At 31.9% G+C, this 14003-nt stretch overlaps 1 protein-coding gene across 2 annotated transcripts in view; it reads right to left on the minus strand.

The window, feature by feature from the left end:
- Nucleotides 1-1465: 1465 nt before the first annotated feature.
- Nucleotides 1466-14003, minus strand: part of LOC145814302 (uncharacterized) — a 37400-nt gene continuing 24862 nt past the window's right edge. For both annotated transcript variants that reach the window (XM_082910973.1, XM_082910974.1), the window contains 6 exons: nt 10654-10865; nt 5783-5927; nt 5623-5695; nt 2476-2622; nt 2249-2374; nt 1466-1946 (listed from right to left, as the gene is read on the minus strand). In XM_082910973.1, the coding sequence (XP_082767099.1) occupies nt 1854-1946; nt 2249-2374; nt 2476-2622; nt 5623-5695; nt 5783-5927; nt 10654-10865 (796 nt within the window). In that variant the 3' untranslated portion in view covers nt 1466-1853. The remainder of the gene's footprint in view (nt 1947-2248; nt 2375-2475; nt 2623-5622; nt 5696-5782; nt 5928-10653; nt 10866-14003) is intronic.

Here is a 14003-nt window from a genome sequence, read left to right on the forward strand (position 1 = left end):
CACTTTTCACCTCTCATACAAACATAGAAAAAATTGTGTTAAACTAAACTATTGTTAAATTATTTATTTAGTTCCTAAATTATTAATTATGTCTACTAAATCTCTAAATATATAAATCAAAATGTATTTAATTTTTGAACTATTGATTGAATCAATTAAATCTCTAAAATATTTAACTTAAACCTATTTAATTCCTAAAACAATTACAAAAATTAAATATACGCTCATGAGTATATAAATCAGTTAAAAATACTGCATAGTTAAGATTTCATTCTAAAAATGCTTAAATTTCTATTATGTCTTTAAAAAATATTTAGTTTCATTGTGTGTTTAAATTAATATCAGAACCTGATTTCTTAACATTGCCAATAAAATGATATAAGCATTAAATATATTGAAGAAGTATAATTTAAATAATAACACTTCATTACAAGTAATAATAAAACGAAATAATACAATAATTAAGTTATAAAAAGAACTTAACGAAAAAACTTAAAGACAATCAATTAGAAAATTTCTAATGAAATCCAATATATAATACTAGATAAAAATAAATAAGTAGCTATATTAAATGATAAGTAAGACAAAAGTTATAAATAATTACGCTTACCTTTATATAAAGAAATTCAACGGAAGAACTGACACTTATTTTTTAAAAATAAAATAAAAATTAATTTTTTTTAAAATAAAATTTTAACAAAGTAGGATATTGTTACTAATTTATAATGCTTATATACTTATATTTTATTTTTATAATTTTTTCAAGAACTAAATATGTTTGAGTTCAATACCTTAGGTACTTAATTGATTAAATCAATAGTTTAAGAACTAGATAGATTTTGATTTATATATACTTTAGGGACTTAGTAAACTCAATCAATAATTTAATGACTAAGTAGACAATTTGACAAAGTGTAATAAACCTGTAATTTTTTTCCCCCCTCTTGCACTTTGCTTCTCTGTCATCCTAACTAACCTCATCCAAAACTAGTTCCAAAAAGAGATAAATTACAATGACCTCCCTTGAAGTTCACAAAAAATACAAAAAAAACCACAATTTTGATATAATTACGCGAACCGTTTTTTAGTAAGATTAAAGAGACCAAAACTAATATAGATGCCATGAAGACACAACAATACACAACTTAAAAATGTACATTTCAATGTAAAAAAGTAGATAATGTCATTTTTTTTTATTCATACGACAACGAAATTCTAATAAAGTTTTCATCAAATATTACATGAATTAAAACCTTCAAGGAACCTATTGTATTTTCTCCAAATCTCAAAGGTGGTCAATGTAATTTACCAAAAAAAAAAACCACCTCACCCAAAACCAAACTCACCCAAAAAAATTTTGACTACCACAAAACAATGGGAATAAAAACATATAGTATCTTCACATGGTAATTGTGTAATATTTGAATCACTAGAATGAAATAGAATATAATAGAATAACTATTCCTTAACCTCCCAATGAAATGATCATTATATTCCACTTTATTGCAATGAATCAAACAAAGCATTGGTTTTTATACATGTTAATTACTTTAATTTTGAAATGAAGCTCTGTACATAATTTTAAGTGAGCAAGGAAAGAATCGATAAAAATCTTCTCTAGATGAACAGGTGTAATAAACCCTTTTTACAGATTACCAAATCATGTCTCATACATAACTGTTTCAGTGTGGCTCCCAGACTTTTTAAGGTTCAGAAAGAACTCAGCTTGAACTATAGGCAGCATTCCTCATGAAGTAAACAGTTGCAATCCCATGTGCTCTCTACAGAAAAGGTAGTGTTTGAAGATATCCTCAGTGCACCAAGCAGCAGCAACAAACTAACCTGGAAATGGATTACGTAGCTTTTGTGGACAGACTAACTTGAGGTGTTGCATGTCGTGCCACAAATGACTCAACAATTGGGTTGACGAGATGAGGTGCCTCATCCTTAGTACATATCAACAATGATGCAGTTAGAATTCGGAAGTTATCATCATCCCAAAATATTCATAAAAATTTAAAAGGAATCACTTAGATCAGCCATTTTTGCCAAATGATGTTTTGACTGCAAAGTTTGCATTTCAAGCTGACCAGAAGTCAAGGGTCCCATTCTGATATAAAAAATAGCCTTTCAAAGCAAATTTTATATGAGAAAGTAAACCAGATTAAACTACAAATCACAATCCCTGTACATGCTCTCTGTGTGCTTGTGCATGCGCACGAGAGAGAGAAAGAGAGAGAGAGAGAACCTGAGGGCAATGGCCGACGTTAGGGAGGACAATAAAATCCTCTACAGAATCAAATTTGTCATAAGCTCTTCCAAGCTCAATGGGTTCCCATGGATCCTTGTCACCCCATGCTATCAAAACAGGGCACTGCGAAGAAGAGGAAGAAAGGGAGAGTGACAAATTTGTATCATCAAAACCAAAATATAATCAGCAACATGTAATCGTAGGGATCAGTTTAAAAATATGACCTTGACTTGAGGCAGTAATTCCTCTGGAAGAGGACCTCCCGAATAACAAATGAACTCCAGAAACACATCAGCAGCACCAGGCTCAAGTCCTGGAAGAAGGATAGCCTCAACTAATTCATCTGTCACCTGGGATGTGTCATGGTAACACTGAAAGAAGCGCAGTTCATTAGAATTATTCCACGAAGACAAGGACATAACTGGACTGGGTCTTCTAGTCAAAATTACTTGGCAAGGGAAAAGTTCCAGTATACCTCCAAAATTAAGATCTGGTGCAAATGGTATCTATGGCAGGTCTTATCACCATCATCCCTTATAATTTTTTTGAAAATAATCTTGAAACTGTTGCTTCCAATTCAAAATTTTACAGTCACTCAATATCAGACATTAAAACCCAAGAAGTTTGGGGTTAAAGAGCTACTGATTGGTAGCTGATCTACTAAATTTTGCCAAGTAATTTCAGAGCGAATCATGGCACCTATAGATATATTGAAATTGCCTTCTAAGTTTGTTTAAACTAACACTGTAGTGTCATTCTGTAGATTCTTTCCTCTAGAAGTACCAGATATCTGTTTGTTCATTATCCTAGGAATAACATGAGGTAATCTAAAATTTTCCAACAGTTGTTTTAGATAAAACTTTACAGATGAAAGTGCAAACTTTTCTGAAAATCCTAGCAGTCTACAAAATAGTTGAAAATTTCGTCTTGGTAACACTTTTGTGGAAATGTTTTCTATTTGCTCCTTAAACTTGCAATACTTAAAACTCGATGTCTCCATTGGTTGCTCTTTCTCCTATTAAGTGATGCTTGATTGCTATATGTTTTGTCCTACCACGATACAGATATGCGTGAAGATGTTTTGGAAGCCCTACACATCATTAGAAATCACTAACAAGATTTCAGATTTATGGGCATCTAAAGTTCAGAAATGCTTCTACTTCAAAATTGAGAAACTAGTAGGCAATTTCAAAATCAGGGATCTAGGAGGAGCTTTGAGTATGCTGCTGCAACTGGTTCAGCATGTCAACCTATATGGCTAAGAAGAATACTCAATGACACAACGAACAGCAAAAGACGTAATTCATATTACAATCAAGTAACACTACCAATGAGAGGTAGCAACTTGTTCAACAATGGAATTCAACTGTTGCAACTTGCAAGTACAAGGAGCATATAATAAACATCACCCCAAAGGGACTACTCAGGGAACAATTTCAAGTACTAACATGCTAATAGTACTGAAAAAGTGCATGAAGGAAGATGTAATGGTAATACACTTCATTAGAAGTTTTTGGAAAGCAAATAAATCTTGACGATTACGAAAAGCAAGTAGAAATATCTAGAAATGCTAGGTTTTATTCCTCATATAATGTACAAACAAATATCTTATATTTCTACAGAAAGTAATGACACAAGGATATAAGGTGTTTTTCTTATAAAAGCTACATGGGAGAATCTTGAGAGAGAACAAAATGTAACAAGTCTGTAAATACCCCACAGGGAGTTGATGATTGTATCCTATGAAGCACGGGTACGGTACGGGTACGGGTACGGGTACGGGAACAGGTACACGTACGTTGATACAGTAAAATCTAAAAAAAGTAAAGTACAAGTACAGCTGGATATGTTTGTAAAAAAAATATTTATTTTTAATTTAGAGTAATACAAAAGTTAGTTAAATGGTTTTTTTGGTTTCACATTTAACGTTTAAAAAAAAATTTATGAACCAAAATGAAATGTCATTATATTAAATAACTTATAAACCAAAACTTAATTTCAAAATCATGCTAAGCCTAAAGAAAAAGTCCAATAAAACTAACTTCACCTCTACATCGGACAAAACATTATTCTAGTTGAGGTGTAGCTCGAGTATATACTAGATACTTTTAGGGTACAATAAAAATTAAGAAGAAAATGAATGGTACGTGTTCAGTGCATCTAGATATGTATGCAGAAGTACGGTACAAAGTACCAATACCAGGTAAGTATCCAGTACTAGTGCGACATTTTGTTGAAATACCCATGCTTCATAGACTATAATAATCTTGTACCTTTTCTCAAAGTATGTCCCCCTATGGCCCCAATTAGTGAATTAAACTCTCACTAAATAGATCACCATTAGTGCACCTTCAGAGGAATGGATCCATCACATCAAGCATAATGCTAGTGATAGTTGTGCACAAATTATGCAATATAGTACAACATAGCAAAACCATATTCTTAAGCTTCAAAATTTTGGGGAATTTTTACATAATAATGTTGATAGCTACTCATATGGATCCATGTCAGTCATAATTTCCATATTCAATCATAACCAAGGTTTTGAAAAGTGGTTGCGGTCGCCGGAACGATGCGGTGACATGGTAGCAGTTGCGGGGTGTAAAGGCCGTAGCGTTGCGGTTGCGATAATTGGAACCGTGATTTTTTTTTTTTTTTCCGCACAATTTGAAGAAAACTTACTGATACGCATATTATTATTTTTTTCAAAATCACATTTATTGGGGTTTAAAATAAATTTTGATCAATTTTTATTAATTTTAAGTATGATCCAATATATTTCATATTTTTAAATCACTATAAAATGAGCTTTTTACATTTTATTTCAATAGTTAATTATTTTAAGAATAATTGATTTAAATGTCTACAAATAATTTTTTACCAATACCTGAACTAACTAAATAAAAAATATTCACAATTATTAAATGAAAGGATTATAAAATAAAAATTATGCCATAAATTTTTTTTTAAAAATTATAAAGAAGAAAAATTCATATAAGATTTTTTCTTTGGGTTTGGATCACTTGAGTATTTGTTCTTTTTTTGTAACTTTTTGCTTCTTTTTTTTTGGAAAATGAAGCTATTCAGAATATTATAAAAGAGTGTAACAGTGTCTAACGGACCGTTACGGTACCACTATGGCCATTACGTAACACCGAAACAGCCGTACACATGTGAATTTCCGTCACACCGCTATAGTGGCTGTAACAGGTGGTGATAACCACCACAACCGTTACGTAACGGTTGCGGCCGCTTTTTAAAACCTTGATCATAACATTCTCTATGCTTCTTCTATCCGTAGCCCTTGACATTATAAGCATTATTACCAAACAATGGTGTGACTATATATCCATGGTGTCATATAGGAATACCTGACAAAGAATACTCCTCACTGACTCTGGTGTGGCAACAGATTTATAAAAAAATTTGCCAAGTGCAGTATTCCTGACAAGAAGTGCAATTATTTTAAACCCTAATTGCCAAGTTTAATACTCTAGAATATGTAAGAAAAACAATTTTATATCCAATTACCTCAACAAACTCTGAAATGATCTGATTAGAGGTCTTCCATACCATGGTTGCTTCTTAATATGAAGCATACGAAGAGATAGATTTAAAAGGATAATGCCCGTGCAGACTTCAGGCTCCCTGACTGCTGCCTGAAGACCAACAACTCCTACGGCAAGGCAATGATGACTCTTTTCTTAGGCACGCATCATGTTAATCTTATCTTTGCAAAATTCAAAGGAATGCAAATAATCTATGGCACTGTTTGTTTCAATAATCAATAAAAAATAAAGGCAGCAAAAGAATGCATCAATTCTGTTGAATGAGATATGTAGTGTGATAAGAAGAGTCATATCACAAATCAAACATAAAATGAAACTGGAGTATGTATTTGCCATTTTCTCCCAAGGGAAGATGCCTTGTATATTAAGACAATATCTTTGAAAAAGTTGAGCAAGGCACAGGACAGTATGGAGGGTGCAGCCCTTCTCCCAAGGGTCCCCCAAAGTTTTAGACAAAATATAAAAACAAGCCACTCCTAAAATAAAAACAATAAGAAATTTGGTTTCGGGTTGGATGCTTCCAAAATTTCTAACATGGTATCAAAGTTACATCTTAGGCAATGTTCTAAAACCCAGACCATTGATCAAACCAGGAAAACGACCTGGTCAAGGGTCACTGGTTCAACCGGAATAAAACCGTGATGTCATAATTACCTTATAAAAGATTATGAAAAATATATGGTTATTAGAGTTTGTGTCATGTATGAAAACTATAGGGACACTTAGCCCAAGATTGCCTACACAATTGGAATTACAGTAAATTTTGGAATTAAATTTTGCTAGGGTTAAAGTTCAAAGCGGTAGAAGAAGGCTTTCAAGAATTCTAGATGAAAAATGTGAGATTTTGGCATGAAAATTTGCTAGGGTTAAGGTTCAAAGAAGTAGAAGATGGCTTTTAAGAATTCTAGATGGAAAAATTTTTGATTTGGTTTCATTTTCAAAAATGGCAGATTGTTGGATTTCCAAAGCAAAGACTATTTGAGAACCTAATGGTTAACTTGATGGCCAATATGTACGAAAGGGTTTGGGGCATCATTATAGGATTTTGGGATTTAAAAGTGCACTTTTTGAGGATTACGAATAAATAGTAACCTAATAACAAGACTCAAGTAATTTGTGCAAAGGAGGAGAAGATTAAGTCTTAGAAGAGAAGGAAATAGATGCTTCACCCTCGCAACAATTAGCAAGATTCATATAAAAACAATCTCAAATTCTCGTAACCCAACTCTCTATTTGAAAAGAAAGATTACATGCATACTTATAAGCTGAGTATCCCTAACTACTAAAACTAAATAATACATTAAATCTGTCTAGTAGCATTCTAATCTATAAACAATATTAAATAAGACTCGAACTAACCCTAAACATTATTTATGTAAAACCCTAGATGTGCTCCTTGTGAAATTCCATATTTGTCGTTTTCCGTTCTGAAATATTCGAGTCTAAAATATTGAGGAGTGAATAGGCTAATCAATTAAAATTTATAGTTATTTACTCAATTTTGGCCTTTAATCCAATTAACACACTGAAAAGAAATAACACAATAACACCCAAATATTAAGTGAAAAAACCAAGAGGGAAAAATCACGGTCCCAACACCAAATAGAAATCCACTATGAGATCAAAGAATAGAAAACACAGTCAAGAGGACTTACAACTGTAGACCTAGGTTTACCTAACCCCGATGACTAGTAATTACTCCATGAGCACAATCAGCCTTCTTGATCTTCTAGACACCACGGAGCAGCAGTCTCGTTTTCCGTTCTTGAACGACTCTAATTACCCAACCGGCCCTAGGTGTATAAAAAACAATGCAAAGATATGCAAGGTTTTGAGGAATTTTGAAAATAACTCATAAAAATTCTCTCACAATGATCAGAATATATGCTCGGAACTTTTCTAGAGATTAAGGTGTTTTGGCTGTGAAAACACAATGGTTAAGATCCTGAAATATGAGTTCTGGAGGTGTTTAGATAGAAAGTATCAAAAACGAAATTGGAAAAGGCTAAATGAAAACCAAAGCTACGATCGATAGCGCCCAAAATGCGGTCAATTGCCTGTCAATCGCTAGCTACTAGACCAAAAATATTTTTGAACCGATCGATACTATTTGAAAATCATTTCAGGTGATCCCCTACTTAACTAGGGTTATTTTGCACTTGTTTTTCAAGGAAGGTTTTTGTATATTTTTCGAACTCTTTTTCTGAAAAACCTTTTTCAATACAATTGAACCATATATGTAAACCTTATCTAAAAGGGTAACAGAACGAAGCTTTCAATTTCGGTGTGACAGGCTTGGTATGACAAATGACCAAAGAGTCCTCACAATTAAAACACTCCATTACAACCCAGTTTTATACATAAAAATTGTCAAGTCAAAATATACAGTTACACTTTCCATGCACATCATCATTGTGCTGGGGATATAAAAGGGTGGGGATCGTAAGTATGGATGAGATGACTTTTGGATACTAATTTAGGATTGATCTTAACACTAAAAAGTTCCCCTAAACACTAAGGTGGTTGATGTAGGACACGAGAGAATGAAGAAGAGAATAAATCACACCAAGAAAAATAAACTAACATAATGAGGTGATGTCAAGATTCCCCCTTCTATTATCTATATGTTAAAATGTCTGACGTAATGAGGTGATGTCAGCAACTTTAACTATTAGAATGTCAAAATTGCCCCTGTTCATCTCTTTCTAGGAATGCAAAGATTAAAGGGTAAATTACACTAACCTCCCTTCAAGTTTTATATAATTGCAGAGACCTCCCTTATGTATTATACCAAAAGGTTCAACAACATAAAATCTCAATCCATATCATCTTCTTCCTCTCATAAACTAACTTTATCTCTATATTGTTTCTAATTCATTTTTCTTTATTTTTCTCACATTTTTTTAATCATTTTCTTTTTTTTTTCCCTTTTTGTGCAATCATGACCCACTTTCTATCTCTACAAAAAAAAAAAAAGTTCACCATCTCCGTCTCTATAAAAAAAAAAAAATCAATTTGCACTACATCCCTCTTTATCCATTTTCTTTCCTCTGTTTTTTTCACTCTTCTTTCTATTTATTCTCTCCTTCATTTTTTTTTATGGTGCTACTGCAACCAATAGTAGTGCCACATAAAAAAAAAAAAAAAAAAATTGGTGATCTTCCCTCATGCTCCTTCCTCCATTTTCTTTCTTTTTTTCTCCTTCATCACTGCTAGCCTGTATCACCCAATACCACACCAACGTACGAAACATGTATATTCTTTTGTCTTGTAAACATATATGTGTATTAAATATTTTTTAAGAAAAATAAACATAATAACATTTCATATTTATATAAAAACGAACCCATAAATATTACCAAATACTACCTCATAAATATCGTGTTGCTTTTTTTAAACTTCTTTTTTCAACAATTTGCACTACTTATTTATACATATATAGAAAAAATATCATTTTTATATTATCACAATCCTATATTATTCTCAAATTTTAATTTTTATCTAAGTCCTTCAATTTCTAGTTGATGCATATTAAAAAAATGCAGGTCAATATTTCTCACCTAATTAACAAAATTTTTAAAAATAAATATAAAGTATAAAAAAAAAAATCTAATCCTATTACAATAAATTAAAATTATTTGATAGGGAATAAAGGATCAAGAACTTATTTGAGAATAATAAACCAATCAAACAATTTATCATTTTCTACACCTAAAATTAAAATTGAACTTTACTTGAACGAAGAAATTATTTGAGAATAATAAAATACTCAAATAATTTGTCATTTGTTGCACCTTAAATCTATATCTCCATCTTTATTTCTCGCATTTAAACTATTTTTTATTTAATTAAATCTTAAAATTAGTTCAAACAAGAAACATGGATATTCTTTCACCTTTTTTAATGGTTGATTTTTTATTTATTTTTTATTTATAAAAGTTGAAAAACTTATAGCGGAAAAAAATAATGCATAGTTAGGGATTTACAATTACATTTTTAAATTTTTGAAAGAAATAAAATGATAATTTCATATATATATATATAATAGGGAAAATTACACTATATCCCATGAGGCTATGAATAGTGTTTAAAGGGTATTATGGTTATTTACACAGCGAAGTTAACATTGGTTGGGCCAAATTAACGAGATGGGGGAACCTTGACAATGTCAAAAAAAGTAAGGGAGGTCAATGCAATTTCAAAAATCATTGGGAGGTCCTTGCAATTATGCAAAACCTCAAGGGAGATAACTATAATTTACCCAAATACTAAATAAAATAAAATAAAAACTTCATCGCACTATTTAAAATGAGTGGAATAGTTTGAAAAATGAAGTCATTTCCATGATGTACTAGGATAATTTCCACAGTAACAACAAAAATGGAAGACCATAACATTAAATTGCCTAGATTCTTCATAACCCCAAGGGTTGACTTGGTGGTAAGGCCTTGGGTCTTGGCAGTGTGCTCCCTCCAAGGTTCAGAGAACGAAACTTCTTAGGTGCTAACAATTCCTTGGAGCCATCGGACAGGGAGAAAACCCTTGAATTAACTGTGGTACACTTGTGGGAAACTCGTTACCAAGGGCCTATGCACCTTGGGGATTAGTCGGGCTTTGATCCAAACACCCCGATTCCAATCAAAAAAAACATTTTCCTAAATTCTTTCCAAAAAATAAGCAAGTGTGTATCCTCGATGAGGAAATAAAATACATAAATATTGTACCTTCAATCAATTATTTGCAATCAAATAATCAAGGAGAAGATCAATTAAGCATCAATATGGATGACCAGGGATTAAACTCAGAGAAATCAGATAAGTAAAAGATGGTCACCTCCAATAGAATTGCATATAAAAAATGCTTTGTCTTTGACCACATCAATACAGAAATCATTTAACTGGGCAGCCCATGTCTCAAATGTATAGAAGGAGTTAGCTTCAAAGTCACTAGGATTTGGTTTGTCTGAATAACCATAACCAATAAGATCGATTGAGAACACCCTATGGGAACATGCAAGCACTGGAATATTTTTCCTCCAATGGTCACTGTTAAAAGAGACAAGTGAGTCATAATTACTGACCAATACACAATAGGTAAACCAATTTAAAAATGTCAAGGGAAAAAACCTTTTGATAATTAATTGCTAATATATTGTGAAACAATATATCCAACTTACACATTTAGCATGCATACTTGAAAGAACAAGATGTGAAAGCAATAGGAAAGGTCAAAAAGTTCAAGCTTCCAAGTCCCAACAAAACCCAATAAAAAGAAAGAAAGAAGGAAAGCAAGAAGCTGGTTCTGCGAGTGTCCCTCAGGCTTGGGAAAACCTTCAACAACGTGATAATGTTGATTGCCGACAAATATTTAATCACATTATACACGACTGCAATCATGTGTTTCTTGTATACTTGAAAATATTTCATCATCCACAATGTTGATGCCATTCTTAAGCATACAGTAAAGGAGACTCACTTTTTGTTAATAACGGAAAAGTCCACAATTGTAAAAGAAATATCTTGTGCCACTTACTCAAAGAAATTCATGAATTTCCTAGTAAAAAATGATATCAAGTCAAATTTTGGTTTCTCTATTTTGCCTTCCCAAAACAAATCACCATACACTCTCGTGGCAACCTTCTCGGCTCCTACACTACTACTACTACCTCCAAACCATACGTTACAATAATCTCCACCATTACCATCAAATGAACAAGAGGAACTTGCCATTTGAATGGTAAAAAAAAAATATTTGTCTGCCATCACTTTGCTACTTCTTTTTGGAATGAACTTCACAATGATTGATCCGATTAAGAAGCATCCAAAGGCATAGAGTTTAAACTTAAACTTACATTCCATAGTACTTCATATAAAACTGTTGTCCTTATGGTTATTAGTATGAATAAAACCCCTAACACCATCCATCATGTTAATCAAAATTTTGAATTTATTTTACTCAACACAATTTTACTCACATGACAATATGTCAAATGAGCTTTAATTATGTAGGTCGGACCTATTCAGGATATGTCGTATCCCTTAAATACAATCCCTTGTTTCAAGAAAAATACCTTTTATTCCAACTTCTTAATATCAAAACTCCCATCTAGACAAAGAGCAGGGTAAATTATTTGTTTTTTTTAAAAAAAATTTAGGGACTGAACCCAGATTATTTATGTAGTTTGCCCAAGAATCCAAACTGGGGAATAAGTTTGAATCGGAATCAAGGCAAACATAGTTCACAGAATTAAAATTTAAGTTTTCATTTGATTTTATTTATTTGGTTTTGTGACTGTTTCCAATAGATTTGTTTGCTTACATATGTGTGTCAACAAGTCCGAATAGAACCGTAAACAAGTTTGACCATAATCAAGTCAACCGTAGTTATTATTTTAAAATTTCTTTTGAAAATTATATGATTTTGTGACTGCACCCAATAGAATGGGTTGCCTATGTATCCGTGTCAGCAAATCCAAATGGAACTAAAAACAAATTCGACCAGAATCAACTCAACCATGATTCTTGTTTTGAAATTTGATTTGAAAATTATTTGGTTTTGTGACTGCACCCAACAGAATGGTTGCCTATGTATTTGGTCAACAAGTCCGAATGGAATCAGAAACGAGTTCAACAAGAATCAAGTTTGTTATTGCACCCAATGGAATCAGTTGCCCATGTATCCACGTCAACAAGTCCAAATGGAATCGGAAACAACTTCGACCAGAATCAAGTTTTTGTAGAAATTAGAATTTGGTAAAAAAATTTTGGACCTGAAGGCTTTAACTTGAGCCTTAAGAAACCTGAATTTTTACACCATGATAGGCATACAATTTTAATTGGATGGGTTATTTTTAAGCCATGAAAAGAAAAAGTACTTTCAGGCCACTAGATGGGCCATTTTTACAACATGGAAGGCAAAGCATTTTTGAGCCACTAGTATTGAACAAGCAATTTGAAGTGCATTATAAATTATGTCTAATAAAATTTCTTTATGTGAAGACTATTTTAATAAATATTTTATTATATAAATTAGTTGAAAACTATTCAAATTTAGCCACTAATAAAAAAATTACTAAAATTAATTATTTTGTGAATATTTAATATTTCTGTTTGTAACTATTTCTGATAGAGATTCAACTTAAAAATCACCTTTCCTACTTATTTTGGTTAAAAACCTTGTTCAATTGATTTCTAAGGAACCCACACACATACATATTTATACACAAACATAAGTTCTTATTCTTCCAAAAAAAAAAGAGAGAGAGAAAATAGGTGGCCGGATGGGGGAAGTCACACCCACCACTTGTTGCTTTGCATGGAAGTCTAGAGGGATCTTCTACAGGAGAATGATGGAAAATATTTGTAGTGTAGATTTGATGGGATGTCTCCCATGCAAACTTTAATTAGAGTAGGAAATTAATTAGGTTAGTTCAGTAGAAATTTAGTGTTTAAGTGTAGTTATATTATGCCTATATATATGTATGAGGGGCCCTCTTTTATTTGCTCAGCTGAAAGTTTGTAGTACAGAGAAATAGAGTAAGGAAGAAGGAGAGGAGAAGAAGAGAAGGCTAGAGTTCATCACTCATTCACTATCTCATTCCTTTCTTTTATGGCTATTAAGAAAACCCTCAAACCTTCTCATTCTTCCCTTTAAACATCAAAATATTTATGTGTTGATAGTATTTAAATCATGATATAGTACTATTTTGAAGGTTGCATGTGTGATTTATGGCATGTACTAGATGTTTGAAGACTTATCCTTGATTTGGTCTTACATTTCTTAAATATGTCCAAACTCTTGCACGAATTTTTAGACATTTTAAAAATCAAATTTTTGAGATGGTTTCTTTCTTCTAAGAAGTTGTAAATAATGATGTCTAGAACACCCATAAATTTTGGTATAATTTTTAAAGTTTCATACAAATTTATATTCAAAATATTCTAAACCTGTGTTTGGGGACAATTTCTTCCTTGTCTTCAAAAGTCACCAAATATTCTATTCTGAACCAAATCTAGTGTTTTCTAAGTGAAAAATGAAGTTTGAGAAGTCTAGTTTCACCAATAATTTTTGGATCATGGTTTCGACTTGTAGAATTTAGTGTGGAATTATTTTAAGAAAATGTGTCAGATCTGTGTTCTGTGTCTTCTTGCAATTTTTTAGAATTTTGCATAAATTGTTTTCCG

Source organism: Camellia sinensis, unplaced genomic scaffold (assembly GCF_055761805.1).
Source record: "Camellia sinensis isolate YWXY unplaced genomic scaffold, ASM5576180v1 Unanchor1, whole genome shotgun sequence".
Classification (NCBI taxonomy): Eukaryota; Viridiplantae; Streptophyta; class Magnoliopsida; order Ericales; family Theaceae; genus Camellia; species Camellia sinensis.